Below are 19,455 nucleotides of genomic sequence, written 5' to 3' on the forward strand. Positions count from 1 at the left end.
CCAAGTTTTTCACCACTATTGGCTTCAAAGTGAAGCGGATCGCACACAGCCGCGCACGACCGCGAGGTGTTGGCTCGTAGGATAACAAGCAGCCCGTGACAGACAAGAGGAATAAAGGCGTGCTTCATTCTTTTTCACCACTATCATGCCAAACTAGCGAGGAAGGCTTCAGACAATACATTATATATATTATAAGAGAAAGCAAGCAGGACTGTGAATCAAGAATGAGTCTAAATCCTAGTATGAATCAAGAATGAGTCTAAACCCCTTTTTTTTTTTTTTTTTTTTTGCTTTTTCTTTGTTTTCAAATGTTAGTACAAAATCCACCACAAAATAAGAGCACTTATTCTTCTTTATTGTAACTATATATTATTAGGACGTGTAATATTGGGATTTGGGATAATGCACATTTATTTATGCATAGTTTACATACTTCACATTTGGTAATTTAGTGAGACTGCCAATTTAGCTTTAACGTCTCAAAAGAAAATACTAACACTCGGGACTTAACCACCACTCATTACCTAAAACCTTCTTAAACACACAAGTAATTTTTGGTAATTACTAGTAATTATAAATAATAGTCAATAAAACCCATTTTCCTCCTTCAGTAAAATAAAACACTTCTTCCTCAGCAAACAAAAATGAATAAATGACAAAACTTTACATAACGGAGATGGACTCCCCTTACTTGTACTATAAACTTCCCAGACCACCATCACCATCCGGTCCACCACCAAGTTCCACCGCTCAAATTGCTCCCTTTTGGCTTTGAAAACCCAGATCAGGCATGGCCTCTCCGGCCATCCAAAGATCCCCACTTCAACGGCTCTCCACTTTCAAAGACACCCCTCCACCAGTCACCACCACCGCTACCACCGCCACCCCAACACCGCACAGCACCACCCCAACCCCACTGTCCCCTGCCCCTTCCGCTCTCGACTCCTTCTCCTCTGACCCCATTTTCTCCTCCTTCCTCTCCTCAGATTTTGATTCCACCCGCTTCTCCTCCGCCGCCCTCTCCTCCGGCTCTGCCGCCTCCCGCATTGAAAAGCTCCAAGAAGGCCTCCGCCTCCTCGACTCTCAGCTCCGCCATGATGTCCTCTCCCGCCACCAAGACCTCCTCCAACAGCTCTCCTCAATTAAAGCTGCTGATTCCGCTCTGTCCTCTCTCCGGTCGTCTGTCTCCTCTCTCCAATCCTCCGTCAAGAAAATTCGGTCCGAGTTATCCGAACCCCACCGGCTAATTTCGACAAAAACCCTTCAACTTTCCAACATTCATTCAACTGCTGAGCTGCTCCAATCTACAATTAGAACTCTCAGGCTATCGAGAAAGCTCCGGGATTTATTTGATTCGGCCCCGGATCCTGAAAAGCTCGATCTTTCGAAGGCGGCCCAGCTGCATTTTGAGATATTAAGTATGTATAATGAATCCCATTTGTCTGGGATCGATGTTGTGGACTCTGAGCTGAAATGGGTCTCGGAAATTGGGCAGAAATTGCGAGCTGAGGGAATGAGAGTGCTCGAAAGAGGGCTTGAAGGGTTAAATCAGGCGGAGGTGGGGGCAGGTTTGCAGGTGTTTTATAATATGGGAGAGTTGAGAGGGACTGTGGATGGATTGGTGAGCAAGTATAAGGCAATGGGAACTAAGAGTGTGAATGTGGCATTAGATATGAAGGCAATATCAGGTGGCGGCAGTGGAGGTGGTGGATTTGCAGGGCCGGGAGGGGTGCAGAGGAGTGGAACACCTCAGATTGGCGGTGGAGCTAAAGCAAAGGAGGCTCTTTGGCAGAGGATGAATGTTTGTATGGATCAGTTGCATTCTATTGTCGTTGCTGTTTGGCATTTGCAGAGAGTTTTGTCGAAGAAAAGGGACCCCTTTACGCATGTTTTACTCCTTGATGTGGTCTTGCAGGTAGTCAATTGTGGATAATGTTCTTTTCAAGGATTCATTTGTACCAGTTATGTTGTCCTCTTCAATTGTTAAAGTTAGATAATTGCTGCTTGTCCTACATATTAAATTGTTTATGGACATTATGTTGTTTGTTGAGCTTTACATGCATAGTATTCTAGCTGTTCAACTTAATTGGTAGTGTGAACTCTTAAGATTTATGAGTAATGGTTTTAGCAAGGTTGCAGTAATGGGAATCTAATATGCAAAATAGTACATGTATAGTCCATAAATTCACGATGAAGGGACCAATGAAAACGAGTTCTTGGAGGAAGGGGGTGAACAGAAGTGGTATTTGACTTAGGGATGTAAAACATGAGATTGGCCAGTACCTGGTATTCATCAATTTGTTGCTTCTGCTTACTATTGAGGATATCTAGGCTAACCAGTAGAAAGTTGAATCAGAGATAGGTGACAGATTATGACTGAATAATAAGTTTAAATAATGTTTAATGTTGGGAAGATGCCTCATATATCAATATGCAAAACAGGATGTGAATGTGGTTGTATAATAGCTTGAAATGGCACCCTGGAAAATAGGTTACTAGGTTTAGAATTTAAGAAGATATCATGCTAAGAAGCCACGTTATGTAAAGTTGAGATGGAGATCTTCATCTGGTCAGATGCACGAGGAAAGGTGAAAAGAAAGGATAACCATTATAAAATAGTTGCTTTGTCATTATTCTCATTTGTGCTTGGTTGTTGATTTTCAGTCATAAGAAACAAGAAATGCAGGGGTTTCTAAGTTGATACTTTTGCCATTCATGTTTCGTGGCCTAATTTTGTCTTGTCTTGCATAGGTAGTCACAGAATGTAGTGCACTTTAAAATAAAAAAAAAAAAAAAAAAAGAGTCTGATAGACTTAAGAAGAATGTGATCTATAACTGCCTGAGGCCTTCTTTGGTTTCAGTGGTTTTCTACTACTTTTTCACAATTTATGGGTCCTTAAAGCATGCTGATTTGCATAGTGACTGTTTTGATTTTTTTTTCCCAAATGAAAGTATCTTGCATTATGTTAATATCCAGTGGAACAGTCATAGATCTTAAGGTTGGAGAATTTGTTTCACTTGGTAGTTTCTAATATTTTTGCTTGAATTGATGCAAATGGTTATTTATCTGAAACATACTGTAGGTGTAGGTGTGCCTAAAAATTCTTATCACTTGCATATCGCAAAATGAGGATAAACAGTTGTAGCTTAGGTAGAATCTTAAATTCTTTTCTCGGTACTTTTTGCATAACTTTAGCCTTTACCTACATCATTCCATGGATGTTTACTTTGGTTCTTGTTCCTTAGGTAGGGGATCCTACGTTAACAGATCATATTTGGGAGGCACTAGTTAAGTCTTTTGCCAGCCAAATGAAGTCTATTTTTACTGCATCAAGCTTTGTGAAAGAGATCTTCACTGTTGGGTATCCAAAGCTCTTTGCCATGATAGAAAATCTACTTGAAAGAATTGCACGTGATACAGATGTCAAGGGAGTTCCACCAGCTCTCACTCAGGAAGGAAAGGATCAGATGATATCTGCCATTGAAACCTTTCAGACAGCATTTTTAGCCCTCTGCCTCAGTCGCCTCTCAGATCTCGTTAATTCAGTCTTTCCAATGTCTAGCCGTGGAACTATTCCATCCAGAGAACATATGCTGAGGATTGTATCACGAATACAAGAGGAGATTGAAGGAGTACAACTGGATCCGCGTCTGACTCTTCTTGTCTCGCGTGTGATCACTAAAGTACTACATCTGCTTGCTGAAAGAGCTGAGTACCAGGTACTTCACATTTCAATAGAAGTTGTACTAGGGCATCTTAAGATAGCAGTCGTGCGGCAGATCTTTTTGCAATTTTTTATATAAAAATAGGATTGCTTTCTCTTAATCTCTTTCCATTTCTTTCTTTTCTATATCCCCTTTTGACGTGGGTTCCAACTTCCAAGTGGTTCAATCTGTGCTGGCTTACATTTTTGTATGAAGTCCAGCAGTTTAATCCACATTATCTCATACTTGTTTTTGGTGTGCATTTTTTAAATTAAAAACAAATTCATGGACCTGATAACCTTTTTATTTATTTTTAAGATCTTATACTGGGGATTGTTAATTTGGATGTTTCAGAACTGTATAACTGTGTTGTGAACATGTTATCCTATCCTAAGCTGCTGAACCAGTTGTCAACTGATCTAGCATGGCCCATTCTGCCACCTTACCTCTCTTATTGATAGTTTTTGTAATAAAGTCAAAAAAGATTAGGAGTTGACTTAACTCTTTGGACACACGAAAAGCTTCCAAAAAACTTAACAGTGCATTCTTCTCCAACTGTAGTTTAGGAAGGATTAGGTGTTGTAGGCTGCTTTGAGTGCAGTGAGACTGTATCCCTGAGTTAATTCATTTTTTCCAGGTTGCGTAGCAACACCCTTGTTGAGGTGAGCTTACCTTTGTTATGATCATAGGTTTGTGTCAAAATATTGTATTTTTATATGTGGTGCAATTGATTCTTCTTAGAAGGATTTGCAACTTCTTGTAAGGATTGTGCACTATATTTAATGGCTCTATTCTGAGTATATGGCGAGCCAGCTGTCCTTTCTTTTAACCACTATAAATTTGTAACCTCTACTTCATTTTGCATTCTTGTGTTAATAATTCCATCATTATGCATGGCAGATATCAACAGGTCCTGAAGCACGCCAGATAATGGGACCTGCAACTGTGGCGCAGCAGAAGAACTTCACACTATGTCAACACCTGCAAGAAATTTATACACGTCTATTTTCCCTAATGGGAGGATTGCCTGCTATCGCCGTTGAAATTATGTCTCCTGCACTTGACGCTATATATCGTGTTGCATGTGATTCAGTGACATCCTTATTCCAAGCCATGCGAGAACGCCTAGAGTCCTGTATTTTGCAAATTCATGAGCAGAATTTTGCTACACTTGGCATGGATGCTGCTATGGATAACAATGCATCACCATACATGGAAGAGTTGCAGAAGAGCATCCTTCACTTCCGTGCTGAATTTTTATCTCGGCTGTTGCCTAGATCGGCGAGTGCTGCCTCAGTGGGGACTGAGTTTATATGCACTGGGCTTGTCAGGAACCTGGCTTCTCGGGTTTTGATATTTTTCATTCGACATGCTTCACTGGTTAGACCACTTTCTGAATCTGGCAAGTTGAGGATGGCTAGGGACATGGCAGAGCTTGAGTTAGCAGTAAGCCAAAATTTGTTCCCGGTAGAACAGCTTGGGGCACCATATCGAGCACTTCGAGCATTCCGACCTGTTATTTTCTTGGAAACTTCTCAACTGGAGGCATCGCCACTTCTTCAAGATCTACCACTGAGTGTCACACTGCACCATCTTTACTCACGAGGACCAGAAGAGCTACAATCACCTATGCAAAGAAACAGACTCACACCTCAAAAGTATTCATTATGGCTGGATGAGAAAGGGGAGGATCAGATCTGGAAAGGAATCAAAGCTACTCTAGATGATTATGCTGCAAAGGTAAGAGCCAGAGGAGACAAGGAATTCAGTCCTGTGTACCCTTTGATGCTGAAACTGGGATCATCTTTATCCGCAAATGAGTCATGACCTTGAATAACATGGAGTAAATCTTTGACCAGTTGCCTTCTCCACAAGTTTTTGCTTAAAGAATATCGTTACAGATGCTATGCAGATATACCTCGCCCTCTTTTTATATGAATTACCATTTGTACAAGCCATTAAAATTATAGAAGGAGACACCTCTTGTTTTGTTTCCCTATGTTTCTCTAAATTGATATTGTAGAATGGTAGAATAACCAGACACTACAAATTCTTATAATCGTTAGATATGTACTCTTAACTGTTTCACCTCGTATGTTTGTTAATAGGGGTCTCTATATCTGTATAAAGCTGAATACGTGCATTTTACTCGTACAAATCCAGTTTTTGACATAATGAACAGTTGCCACGATACTTTCATGATAAACAGCTATTTTCAGTGTAGTATTTGATTACAAGTTTTAAGTTATTCTTACTTTCTTCATCGTTTGGAGTATACTCCGGTATGTTGTTATTCTTCTGGCTATGGCCTCTCCTGAAAAGCAGTCTGGTGAGTAGAAACATTTTGCTTCCTTCTGTCGTGGAATGTGGGCATATTAACTGCCTGAAGCTAATAATTGGTGAAGATAAGCCCTACAGAAGTGCCAAGAATTTGCTAGTCCTTTTCCATGGCACATGAAGTATTCGTTTTATGTGACCTAGAGATAATTTTAAGGGCAGGTTTTGAAGTTACAGCATTTGTCTTGCGGCCTTCGATTTTTTTATTCCAGATGTCCTTGTCATGGCATTTTTGTAAACAATTTCCTCAGCATTGTCGAAGTTTAGAGTGGAGCAGCGTTCCCTTCTCATCCGCAAAAGGTCCAATCGATAGTTTACTGGAAAGGTGTTCTTGACTAAACATATAGATTTTAATAAGCCATCTACTCTTTTATTCAAGTGTTCCTGGCGTTCACTACCTATAAAAATCTTACAGAAATAGATATAAATTGCTTTTGAATTTCATGAAATGACTTATGCTCGACAGTGGATTCTCCAGAATTTCAGGAGAATAGGTTGTAGGTGACGACTTCTTGCACTGAATCTTTGTTGCTTGGGGGTAATCCAACATGAACAATTCTCAATCCTTGAAGTTGACTATGGACACTATGCATCTAAAGCAGCAACACCTGATATATGCTTTTACTTTTGAGGCAGTCTGAAATTCTGAAAAACTCTGACATGGAAGTTAGATGGAGAGCTAAACCCTATTGAATTGTATCTATCGAAAAAACTAGACTAGTGACTGATGAATATCTAGTCTTCATCTTTGTGTTCCGTTTGCCAGGTACAAGGATTGAACAACCCTGCCTTGAGTTTGTATTTTGTAGGCTCCACATTTTTTCTGCAAGGAACGAGTATAACTTTCCTGGAATCTGAGCAATCTGGAACCTGGCAAGTATCAAACTGCAACATCAAGGAATTAAAAGGCATCTCTAGTTGAGATCAGAAAGAATGAATACCGAAACTTTACCTTGAGGATTCTGTTTAAAGATCCCAAATCCAAATGATGCTAAGAATGGAGGGAAAGAAACATGGACAATAGCCCTTGATGAACATCTAGTCTAATTTCTACATTCACAATGAAACCTTAGATTAGGCTTCCCGTACGGGAGTAACAGGACTGATCAGATGCTATTGTCCATTAGATTGGAATCATGGGTACTCGTCAGAGGGTACGTGCTGGTCAGATGAAACCTTGTTTATGTTCTAGATGGCTTGATGCACAAAACTCCACCAGTATTCTCTGATGGCTTTTCAATCACAATCAACAGGAGAGACAGCCAAATCCAAAAATACAGATTCTGATGATGTGTCCTTGGAATCCTCCAGGGAAGAAAGTGAATGTGCAGCGTGTACAATGATAGAATGTCTAAATCCTTTTCAAGCTGATAGCAAGTCCATAACAAATATTTGTCCTTGCTGTAGGAGACAAAGTCTTCCGTATAAGCACTTAAACATCGTTATCATCAGTTAAACTTAATTATCATCTTTAATCTAATTCACATTGATGACTAACCACTCAACCAGGTTTGTAAGTGATTGATGTCGAACTTTCAGGTTGCATTGGCATAATGTATCTGATCATGTGAACCAGGTTAGGTTAATTGAAGTTACAGACAAGCATTTGAGACAAGATTGTAAAATCAGGTTAAGTCAGGTGAGTGCCATGAGGGCTTCATCACCACCCCAAACCTCTCGGAGGGTGAGTTAGCGTATAAGGATTTTTTATGTGCTTAAGTTTCTTGCTTGTTACCAAAACCTAGGAATTAACAAAAGTTTGTAACCATGGTCTTGAAATTCGCCCTTCTTTATGAAGTCCATATGATATGGCCTCAATGTAGTCGATTGGGGCATCCTCTTGAGATGTGTATACAACATGCTTTACAATCGCGGGTCGCAGTCGTGTTGCTGTCTCGGTTGTTCCACATCCGTCGCGGCATATCGATTGAATATCAGATGATACGCACATTATAGCACCTAAAAGTTTCCAAAAATTTTGAAAAAATTACTAAAATTAGAAAAATCAGAAAAGGCACAATTTAAAAAAATAGGGTTAAAAACAAAAAAACTCCGTGTGGTATACCTAATATACATAAAAGCCCTCCATGGTTTCAAAACATACAAAATAACACCTTATGTTTTGAACTAAATTGCAAACTAACAGTATTTGTTAAACTTAATGAAAATGACGGTTTCGGCCATTAAACTTACCGGATTCAGTTAAATTTACCGTTAAGTTTAACAAATTTCGTTAAATTTAACGAATTCTATTAGTTTACAATTTAGCTCAAAACATGAGGTGTCGTTTTGTATGTTTTAAAACTACAGGGGGCTTTTCTGTGTATTAGGTATACCACAAGGGGTTTTTTTGCTTTTAACCCAAAAAAATATCCGAGTCGACTTCGAATTGACTCGGATATATCGGCCAATATCATGCATCACGGATTCGAATAGGCTAATATCGGCCGAGTCAAAGCGAGTCGTCGTAAATATGGTAATATCTGTGATTCGAGAATCGGTATCGTAGCGGTCCCCTCCATTCTGGTTACGACTCAGCCGATACCGGTACGAATCGGTTGATATTGCGAACCATGGTATACAAGTAAGCCAATATTTTACTTTCCATCTTTTGGAGTCTCTGTCTGTGTGTGTTTGATGTAACTAGAAGCAGAAAAAGACAATTGTGCTGCGTGCCCTTAATGTTATTCTATTCATTGATTAATCATCTTGATGTTTATATTATACAAATGAATGTCCCTGATTTCAACCTCATAATTGACAAATGTCCAATGATAATTTAACTACTTCATAGTAAGACTAGCGTCCATGTAATTACAAACCTTAGCATATTCTTGATGAATTCACATTCTACAGTGACTCCTAGAGAGCGATAGAGGAAGAGAGAGTCAAGAGAAAGAGATAGGTACTGGTGGGTAGGCAAGGACTCCAATTTACATACCTTAGTGTAGAAGTGGAAAATACATCATTTTCAGCATCTTTTACGTCTGGTTGCTTCTTGTTATATATCCTCAATTTCTCCTTTCCCCTCAACTATATCAACTCCCTCGAGCCCTCATTTCAGGTACTGCTTAGGATTTCCCGATTGTCGAGCAAGGAAAGTGATCAAGGGAGTTGATTTCAAGGTCTAAAACTCCAGCTCTTGCAACAAACATGGGGAAGAAACTAAGTCAAGCTTCAACAAAAATATCTAAGAATGACAAGAAACAACTGAATAGCTTGATCAAGGTTTTGCGGCCCAAAGTTTACATCACGGATTCATCAAACTTCAAGAGGCTTGTCCAAGAGCTGACTGGCAATGGAAATCCAATTCCATCTGTTCCTCCTTCAATCCCAGAACCTGTTATGCAAGTTCCTATCATAGAGGTTGATGATCATAGTTATCAAGAGCGCAGCCTGGATTCATCGGTTGATTCATCAGAAGCCAGCATGCCAACGTCTTTTACTACTGCAATGGAAAGTCCCGAGCTTTGTGTATCAAACACCTTCAATGTGTTTGAAAGTTCATTGGCAAGCCATAAGATGGATTTTCCGGTGTACGGAGATATAGAATCATGGCTTTTGGAGACTGAAAATTCATATTCATACAATTGTGATGTTAGCATTCCCACAATTCAGCAAGAGGGTGGCGCATATGGCTATGATTTCTCCGACCTGATCATCTGATCATACACTTTCATCAGTCTTAATTTTCTGGGACTCTCTGATCACGTCTTCCAGTATTTTCTTGTTGATGTTTGATTTCACCTTTAGGAGTAGTGTATATTGTGTTTTCCTGATTTCTAAGCCATCAGTTTGTATTTTGTAGGATTATCCATGTAAATTTCTGTAGAAGAGAGGCATAATATATCAAACAAAGGTTGTATTATTGTAGACATTTCTCCTCTATACAAGTTCATATTTACTTCAGATACCTTCAATCCACTGTTCCTGTTAACAGACGAAGATTCCAACCTTTGTCTCCTAATCTCTTCACATTTCCCTTCAAACAGATGAGGTGTGTCTTTAAACAACAGACATGTTCTTGTTCCAAAAATTATAAACCAACAATTCTTTTCTGCTGGTATTTTATATTCTCTGTTTACATTTACTTTTCTTCTATTCTGATTTTTCTCACTTGCTGACATTGCTCCAGTTTCTTCATTTCATCAGTCTGAATTTTATACGAGGACTAAAGTTCTTTATTTCAACTTTTTTTGTGGTGGTTATCAACTTCTTGTGTCCTATTAACCTACATATAGATTGACTAGGTGAAATATCTCGAAGTAAGATCACCATCCAAACAGAGGCAAAATCTTAAGGGGTGTCCAAAGCCCATGAAAGTCGAGAAATAATTGTCCAAAATTGACAAAATGAGCATTTCTTGATGTGAATTATTTACATGGCCAATGTAGATTGCCCTCTGGCAAATACCGACTCAGTACTATAGTAGGACTCTCATACACAAATATCAACTTGGGCGTAATCGATTCAGACAAGTGATCAATAATTCTATTGATATAAGATCACACCTTATCATTAACTAATGCATTTTACTAAAATGTCTCGCTTTGTTGAATCCTGTGAAACTCTCCTCCTACCTTTGTTGAGCGACTCGTGCTGACGATTTTCAACCAATTTATTAATACAATCTTCTCTGTTATAAAAAAAAAGGATTAATCTTTCTTACACTGACACTATGTACACTATCAGCGTTGGATTCATGACATATGTGCAAAAGTTGAATTTCATATGACATATGTCATGAATCCAACGATGATAGTGTATACACCGTTAGTGTAGGAAAGATTTACTCTAAAAAAAAAGAAAAAGAAAAAAAAGGATTACACCTTATCATTCTTCAAGTATTAATGATCCATCGTTGATTCTGGTCCAAGCGACACATTCTTCACATTTCAAAATCTTCCTACAGATTTCGATCAATGATGACTTGAACAAAGATTTCAAACTTCTCATGCCATAGGATAGTGTGTAATAGTGGCATACTTCTTGGTGGCTGCAAAAACCTAAACAAATAAACACAAAAATAAGTACGAACTATGATATGAATAGTGGGCCTTAAATAATAAATATTAGTGTTTACTTCCTCTTAACCATGTACAATTGGAAGTAGCAATTCGTTTGCTTACACATGCATGCAGTGTGGATTAAGCGTGTGTGACTGTGTGTTTCCCAGTGATTAGTTGATTCTTTGTTTTGTTTTTAGCCTTGGCGTAGGCTGTAAATTGGCTCATCCCAGGTGCCTTTGGATCATCTCCTCTAAAAGGATTAAATCCAAGAAAGCCTGTCTTGCTTAATTTGTCTTTCATCTCTAACTGATGAGACAAAGCCTAGTTGTTTTGTTTCTTTTTGTTTTTTGGCCCTTTTTTTTCTTTTTGGGTGTTAATTTTGATGGCTGCTGAAAAACTACAGAAATGAAGCTATAAAAGAAATCCCTCCCTTTGTCCCGGGCAGACATGCTCTAACTCTGCAAGAAAGGCATCCTTTAGTTCTGTTTTTCTTCACCTTGATATTTTAATTGAATTATCCACGTTTGAGTGTGGAAAAAATTGGAAATGAAGGTACAGAAAGTAATTCTTCATATTGTCTCTGGTGAAGTTGTAGATGTTATAATTAGGAAGAAAATTTTCATCACAAAAGAATGAGAAGCCATTATTAGATCTCTTTCTTTAAAGATTTTAACATTTCTCATATGCTGAGATGGTTCATTTTTCTTTTGGGATAGGAGCATAATAATCCATATATTCTGTAATTACAAGGATTCACGTATAGTAACACTTGTAATCCACGAAGAATGGGATTAATACTAGAGCAAATTATCGGGGTAGCCGCTAAACCTTTTCAATAGTCAAAATTCGACCACTTAATTATTAATAGTACCTTTTTGTCCACTGAACTATTATAAATGTGAATTTTAGGCAATTCTATTTGATTCCAGCATTAACTCTACTAGATCTAAGGGTTAGCACGATTCACGAGACGTACTATTAATAGTTGAATCTAATAGAATTAACGATGGAATCAAATGAAATGGTCAAAAATTTACACTTTTAATAGTTCAGTGAATAAAAAGATATTATTAATAGTTAAATGGCTAAAATTCGACTATTCAAAAAGTTTATTAGCTATCTCCGGTTTAGAATGAACTCCCACTTTCTTGTTAATCCGATGCCTATGTTCATTTGTTGTATCTCTTGTCAAGATAAACAATATACATAGCTCATTTTCATCTTAATATATCACCAGCATTATTATTATTCTCCTCAAAACAAAAATTTAAAGATATTGTTATGTCCTTTATTTACACTTAAATATGTTGAGCAGCCCTTAATAGCATATGACTCCATGGCCCAATGGATAAGGCGCTGGTCTACGGAACCAGAGATTCTGGGTTCGATCCCCAGTGGAGTCGTTCTGCCGCAAATTATTTTCTTCTCTTCGGTTCCCTCTTTTTTTTTCCCCTCTGTCTCCAGCCAATGCTTTTGAACTTTGAACAATTAATTTGTTCCTAAAGGACCCAAACAATAAAAACTTTGAACATAAATAATTACAATTTTGCGTTCAACACTCCTTGAAGTTGGATTAAGGTGAGTTTCAATTTCTTCCAAAATAAATAAAAACATGGAGCCATGAATAGTTACTAATTTCTGTTCAACACCTTTTGATGCTGGATTAAGACAAGTTTGACCCTCCAAACTATTTTCTTAACTAACAACAGTACTGTTAAGTACAATTAATAAGATGGCTTGACCACCAAGCATTTGATGCTAAAATTTGTTTTCTTGCCAGGGCTTTCAGTTCTTTCACAATCCCACTTCACTTTCTTTTTTCCCCAGCAGAGACCAAGATACTGGTCTCTTGTCTTACATACTTTTATATTCTATTCTCTGCAGCAATGTCTTGACTCTCAAGGGTTGACTGTCCAGTGTTCCAATGCCAATAATATAGCCAATTCTTAACATCTTCTAACTCAAAAACAGAAGATGAGATGACATGTTGTTATACATAAGAAAACATAGCATGGAACACATTCTTGTATACGATACTGAAATTTTCAGAGGATGAATAGTAATAGTGGACCAAGTACTTCTAGTTTCAAGAACATAACATTGCCAAGCTAAAAGTCATACCAATTCTTCCATAATTCTTTTTTCATTCATTGATAAATTGCTAGTTCTTGAATTAAGCACCAAATGCAGGATGCAAAGTTATAGACTTGTAGTTTCACTCATAGGAAACAAAGAATATTTTAGAGTTTGTGCTGGACAGCCACAATAATAGCTTGTAAGTAGAGAAGATGAAGTAGGTAAAAATTACGTGCACTGCTACTGTACTAGGCAAATATGGCAAAAGACATCATTGCAACTTGAGTGGTGTTTTCTGTGTACGGGTCTCATGTTCCAACACATCTCTCCCAATGCATTTACAGATCATTGCCCAAAGCATAACAAGAACATTTTCCTCTAATAATACTCCACTATAATGACTGAAAGCTTAGTGAAGGAAAACTTGATCTGTCATTGACGTCATTAGCTGAAAATAAAAGCTTAAACTCTTTTTTTACACTTGCAATATAATAATGTAATTGAAACATGACAACTAAAGGTGGCTATCAATGATCTGTGGTTGTTTCTCTATGGAGCATGTATTAAATGACAGAAAAAGATTGAAGCAATCTCAGGATGAAAGCGAATTTGGTAGATCTTTCCTACCAACACCCAATCAAATGTATATGGAGGAAAGGAATAATGGTTTGAAAACGAGTTATTAAGCAACACATCTATAGCAGCCAGCTGCTCTGCCATTACTGAAGCTTGCCTTGTGTTTGTTGAGGAGGGCCGCTGTATAACGATTTCAGCTGTCTACTTATCAGCTTGCTATGCTGGACAGCCATTTGCATTTCCAAGTCATCAGACCACCACTGCTCCAATCCATGTGCCTCAAGAAACTTTTGGTTGCCCTTTGACATCACAAAAAGTTTGGCAGCAAAATTTCCACTGCAAGGCCTGGTGTTTTCCTTTTTATTCTGGCTGTTTTCTGCTCCATCTGGGTCAGTATAATAGCAACAAATGTAGTCACTGTTATTGACATACAAATGTGGCACCCATTGCTTCATTCCTGCGATTATCGAGGTTGCAGCTGGATCAGTACTGCCTTGATTTTCACTGTTTAAAGGAAGCATCGACTTTACCCTCTTCCAAACAAATCCAGCTTTTTCCCCAATGTTTCTAAAGCTCATAGCTAATGAAACTGATGGTGGATTAAATAGATGAGCTTCCACATATATTCCTTCTTTAGCTAATGCTTTTCCCACTTGAAGTGCAAAACCAGCACCTAAGGAATGACCTGCAATACATATGCTGCTACTTCCATATTTCTCAGCAACGGATTTTAATGCCTTCAAAGCTCCATGGAATCTAACAGATCCTTTTAAACTTTCCCAAGCTAGGAAACGGAGATCGTCCTCAATATCCCGTCTAATTGTTGGACTTTTCAGAAGTGTTCCTCTCAGTGCTAGAACAGCTCTTGGAGCACCACTAGGTCTCATGAGTACAAAATCAGCCAAAGCAGCAGATCGATCCCATTCAAGTATTCCACCATATATGGATCCATCTCTTTCATCTACTAAGGTCTGGACCAGCTTGTACTTAAAGGGTATCCACCATTTTGGAGCAAGAGCATTTTCTGGGGTCCTCTTTTCCTGTCTATCAAGTTCAAGCAAGTACACAGCTTGTATAAAGCAGGCAATGACGGTTCTCTTGTAATTACCATCTTTCCTGCATATTCAATTTACTGAGAATGTCAAACGTGAATTTCTAGTTTTATGGCATTTACATTTTCCTATATGAAATGACAGTTAGATGCATAAATGGGTGATAAAATTATCTATCAATCATTCCAAGAAGGAATAGTGCATCCTATTAAAGAAAAAACATCACATTTTCTGTTAAAAAATGAAAATCTGGAGGCCTTATTCACCTTCCTGCTCAAAGATCTGAAGACTGCCCAAAGTTTGGGTATCTATGGGGTAAACCTAATTGACAAGCGTCCCTTCAACTCACGGGTATCTCTTTATAAGGACAAGAGGTATGTCATAGTAATATATCACGTTGTTACCTGACATACAAGAGAATTGGAAAAAATACCATTGCTTAAGACATTCCTAACAGATGGTTCACTTCAGGAAACAAGTCCCCTATGATCAAGAGAACCCAAAGTGCAGTGACAATAAATTTCTTGGGAGAATAATTATGCTTACCACCTTAATTCTCACAAGCAACCTTTTCATTAAGGAAGCCGAGGAGACAAAGTTTAGAAAATTATTTAAAAAAAAAAATGCCTATCAAAGAACCATATCTCAAGTGTACCATTTGACAAACCAGATGTTGTCAAAGGAGTTGATGAACCTAGCTGAAATCCTTTTTTGTTTTTCCTCTTTTGATCATAGTTGAAACGAAACTTATGGCTTTTGTGATACTAAGATTAGACTAAACACGTAATCAAGTTGAAGAGTCAGTATACAGAGTTTCAAGAAAGAAATAAACTAGCCATCACCAAAGAACTACAAATATTGTTTCCAAACATGTTGAACCAAAAATGTGGCCTTGAATATGTCGTATCCTCACTCTTTCGAAGCTATATATAGGCCATTCAAATGCCAGTACCCACATAGAATCAAATAGCCTGTAAATACAAAGAACTCAAAAGCCACAATTGTATACAATTCTCCTCATATTACCAAGGATATGTTCACGTCTTTGATAATCTACGTCTCACAATTCTAGCAGATCACAAATACATAAATCAAAATCCTGCAGACTTTAGATCAAACCAAAACCAGCCTCAACAAAAAAAAAGGACAAAGTCTTCAGAAAGTAAGTAGTGACTGTAATAAATTTGACAAACCCACAAAGGAATATGAAAGATCCGAGTAAATGTGCTGAAAAAGTTTTGAGGCACTAACCAACTGGAACTGATGAGGTCCCTCCAGTTTGGTGAAGAAACATTTCTAGGTCCAGAGACATGAAAAGCATAAGGATGATGACCCTCTTCTTTATTCTCCATCAAAACTACTTTCTCTCCTCCCTCACTACCACCACCACCTGTACTCTTCAAAATCTCGTCTTCCCCCAACTGTGCCATCACCAAAGTTCAAATCTTTATATATTCACTCCACAAAAACCCCACAGAAAAGAACAATTCCCACAAGCAGAACCCACTATTTTCTGCTTTTATTCTTATTCTTCTTGCTTTAACTTTTCTCTGAGTTTTTCTTTCTTTATCACCCCACCTAAGGATTTCTATCTATTTTTTCAGTGACCTCAGAAAAAACCCAGAAAAATAAAAAGTGAGAAAAGAGTGGGCAGAAGTGACGGGATGATAGGAAAGTTAGCTTTTTTGACAACGGGGAATTGGATTCTAAGGAATTAATGAGGATTTAAGATGCAGGTTAGTGTAGTAATGGCGTTGAGGAGTGATGATTAATTATGAGAGAGATATATGGGGAAAAAAAAGGTCAAAACAACGCCTGAGAAGAAAACGGAACTCCAACGGTCATATTCCTTTTGGGATGTTGCTGGCAATTGGCAAGTTGCATTGTGTCCACGCGGTCTTTTGGTTCGTATAGTATCCTAGTACATTTCCCATACGCAGGTGGCACCTGGGATTTACGTTGGATTTCTTAATGATTTATGCCTTCTCTTAAATTTTTTTTAAAAAAAAGGAAAAAAAACAAAGGAAATAGATTAGGAGCATATTTTTGGAGTTTTTTCCAAAAAAAAAAAAAAACATAGTACCATGTATTTGGAAAAACATAGCCCCTAGGAAAGGGAAGATGGATGAGAGGCTAATTTTTAAAAATATATTGACTGATCTCTATTATTATATGAATTGGGGATCGTTGTATTTGGTTTTTTATTAGAGTGGGATTTAGATTAAGATTTAAATTTTGTCCTATAATTTGTGTCTAGTTAATACGTAGTTTCAATAAAAATTCAAGCATATGCATAACTAATATTAAAATGCCATTCCAATTTTGACAACAAAAAAAAAACACAACCATTAACCATTAACAATTATCTAATTAATGGGAGTTGTTAAATGTGTTTTTTTTGAGGACATTCCATGGTGACTATTTTTCAATGTAATATGTACAATATTCTACTCAAATTCAAAATACGAAAAATAAAAAAAAGCATGACATTATAAGATAATCAAATGGTGAAGGAATCAAAATTTTTGAATTCATTTTCCCTTCTTTCTCTGTACTTTTTTAAATCACACCATGTCCCTACTAAAAAGGAAAAAAAAAAAGAGGCAAAAATGTCAATGTCTGAGTAGCATAAAATGTTTATCAAGCAATGTATGTCAACTAAATTTGCAAATTCAAGAAAATCTATGTTATGGGTGTCCTAAACATATTGCCGAAATAGTCCAAGAGAAAACGTGGACCCATCAGTAAAACTATCAACACGCTTTCGATATCACTTGTGTTCTGCTCTGTCCACCCCCAGATACCGGAAGAGTGGAAGCTAAGACCACCTGTGTCAACTGGGGCCCGAACGAAATATTTGTGGAGCAGCTATTTCCAACTGCATTTTAAATTGAGGCACCAAAAAATTAGCGAACTTTCTAAATTTCTTGAGAAAATTGAGGCAAAAACGATGGCAACTCAAATAACCTTCCAAAATCAACCTCAAGAAGAAGGCTTCCATTTCTTCCATGGCTTTAAACTTCAGCACTGTGCCTTTATACCAAAAACCCAATTCAATTATTGTTCCAAAATATAAGCCCTTTTTATGTTCATCTCCTTCACCTTCTTCTGCCATAGCTGCTGTATCTGAAAAAACAGGTGGTGGAGTTGCAGAGGAGGACCGTCCTGCTGTTTCTGGTACCCTCTGCTGTTCTTGAATATTTTTTCTTTACATTTCTTTCAACTAATCTAAATGAACTAGGAAATATGTCCATCTCATGACTGCAATTTTCTTGTTTCTTGGCAATTTTGTTGCCACTTTGAAGTAAGCCAGTTGTTATATTTTGTGTGTGTGTGTGTTTTTTTCATCTTTCTTTCTTTTTTTTTTTTAAGAAGCCTCTTCATTATTTTGACTGGGAAATGTTGCTTCCTGATTAACGAGCCTGAGCTGCTGCATATTCCAGTCCATTTTTGTTACACAAGAAAGCTCTAGTTTTTTGTTTAACTATTGATTGACATAGTTTAGCTGACTGATTACTTCCACTTTTCTCAAAGGGTCCTCTTCTACTCGGATGCAACTGGATCTCTTGGAGCAACTCACTGGTGGCTCACCAGTTGATGGTACTTCAACTCAAATTACAATCTCAACTCCAGAAACATGAACATAGATTATTGAACACTACTACATTACATTTTACATCTGTAACGACATTTACTGTAGGTTATGAGAGTGATGGGAGCTCCCCTGGACTAACAATTCGGGATCAGCTTGCTAATTTGGTTGGAGAGAGAGATGACGATTTTATCGTTCCACTTGGAAAAAATCTGAAAAAGGTTAGCCCAAAGTTCTTAACTATTTCACAGAAGAGGAACATCAAAAGACAGGCTTACCTGGATGAAGTATCTGAGAGGAATGATTCAGTTTTCTTTGCTACAATTGGAGCATTTGTAATCCTTCCACCTGTTATTATCTTAGGAATTGCTGTAGCAACTGGCTATGTCCAGCTTTTCCATGACATATAAATGTATGGTATGTTGAAAAATCACACTCTTCAACACTAGCATGATGAAGTAGGCAATGCTGCAAAATGTTCTGAAAGATCTGTTATAATTGGCATTCGCCAAAACAGTTGTGTCCTAATTCTAAACCTCTACAAGAATAGATGATTGTCTTTACACATGAATCTTTGGCATCTTACGTCTTCATGGCTCAATTGTCTACGTGTACTTAAATATATGGCTTATCCAGATTGTAATTGCAGATGAGTACAACATGAAAAGAATATTTGTGTTGTGGCACCAGTTTTTAGTCGTTGCAATATCTAAAACTGATTGGCACTTGGTTCGTCCTGATCTTTTTCCTTCCTTCCTCTGTTTCTTCCTTTGTAATTATAGTTTCCATAAAGGTCTGAACTTGGTAATTAGGGTGATAATGTACTGGTGCATATAAGTTCTCGTGTAAGATGCTTGTCTTGATTGTTAAGTTGTTTGCCAAAAGCATTGAATCGCATAGCTGCGATTACTTGGCATCTTACGTCAGTCTGCTGTGTAATCCACTGGTCATCTAAGATTGAATGTGCTATAGTAATCTAACTACACTCATATATCAAACTGTTCCTTGTTTTGCAACCGGAGTGTACATGTTTGTGGGAAATACTGATATTGGAAGTCTGGCCGCATAAAATGAGGGAGCAAATGACACCTTAGATGTATAAAGTGCA

At 37.7% G+C, this 19,455-nt stretch overlaps 3 protein-coding genes and 1 non-coding gene across 4 annotated transcripts; 3 read left to right on the plus strand and 1 right to left on the minus strand.

Moving 5' to 3' along the window:
* The first annotated feature begins 603 nt into the window (after positions 1-603).
* LOC140006675 (conserved oligomeric Golgi complex subunit 5-like) lies at positions 604-5,911 on the plus strand. The gene is made up of 3 exons (XM_072048991.1): positions 604-1,915; positions 3,247-3,720; positions 4,606-5,911. The coding sequence occupies exons 1-3, from the start codon at positions 791-793 to the stop codon at positions 5,530-5,532; spliced, it is 2,526 nt and encodes an 841-aa protein (XP_071905092.1). The 5' UTR covers positions 604-790; the 3' UTR covers positions 5,533-5,911.
* A 6,470-nt stretch (positions 5,912-12,381) lies between these two features.
* Positions 12,382-12,454, plus strand: TRNAR-ACG (transfer RNA arginine (anticodon ACG)). Its single transcript has one exon. It is a non-coding gene; the product is annotated as a tRNA-Arg (tRNA).
* A 1,086-nt stretch (positions 12,455-13,540) lies between these two features.
* Positions 13,541-16,511, minus strand: LOC140006676 (GDSL esterase/lipase At4g10955-like). The gene is made up of 2 exons (XM_072048992.1): positions 16,007-16,511; positions 13,541-14,819 (listed from the first exon to the last, which is right to left on the minus strand). The coding sequence occupies exons 1-2, from the start codon at positions 16,183-16,185 to the stop codon at positions 13,847-13,849; spliced, it is 1,152 nt and encodes a 383-aa protein (XP_071905093.1). The 5' UTR covers positions 16,186-16,511; the 3' UTR covers positions 13,541-13,846.
* A 1,147-nt stretch (positions 16,512-17,658) lies between these two features.
* On the plus strand, positions 17,659-18,918 carry LOC113689919 (uncharacterized). The gene is made up of 3 exons (XM_027207725.2): positions 17,659-17,932; positions 18,290-18,355; positions 18,456-18,918. The coding sequence occupies exons 1-3, from the start codon at positions 17,764-17,766 to the stop codon at positions 18,755-18,757; spliced, it is 537 nt and encodes a 178-aa protein (XP_027063526.1). The 5' UTR covers positions 17,659-17,763; the 3' UTR covers positions 18,758-18,918.
* Positions 18,919-19,455: the final 537 nt, after the last annotated feature.

Source organism: Coffea arabica, chromosome 5e, assembly GCF_036785885.1.
Source record: "Coffea arabica cultivar ET-39 chromosome 5e, Coffea Arabica ET-39 HiFi, whole genome shotgun sequence".
Lineage (NCBI taxonomy): Eukaryota > Viridiplantae > Streptophyta > Magnoliopsida > Gentianales > Rubiaceae > Coffea > Coffea arabica.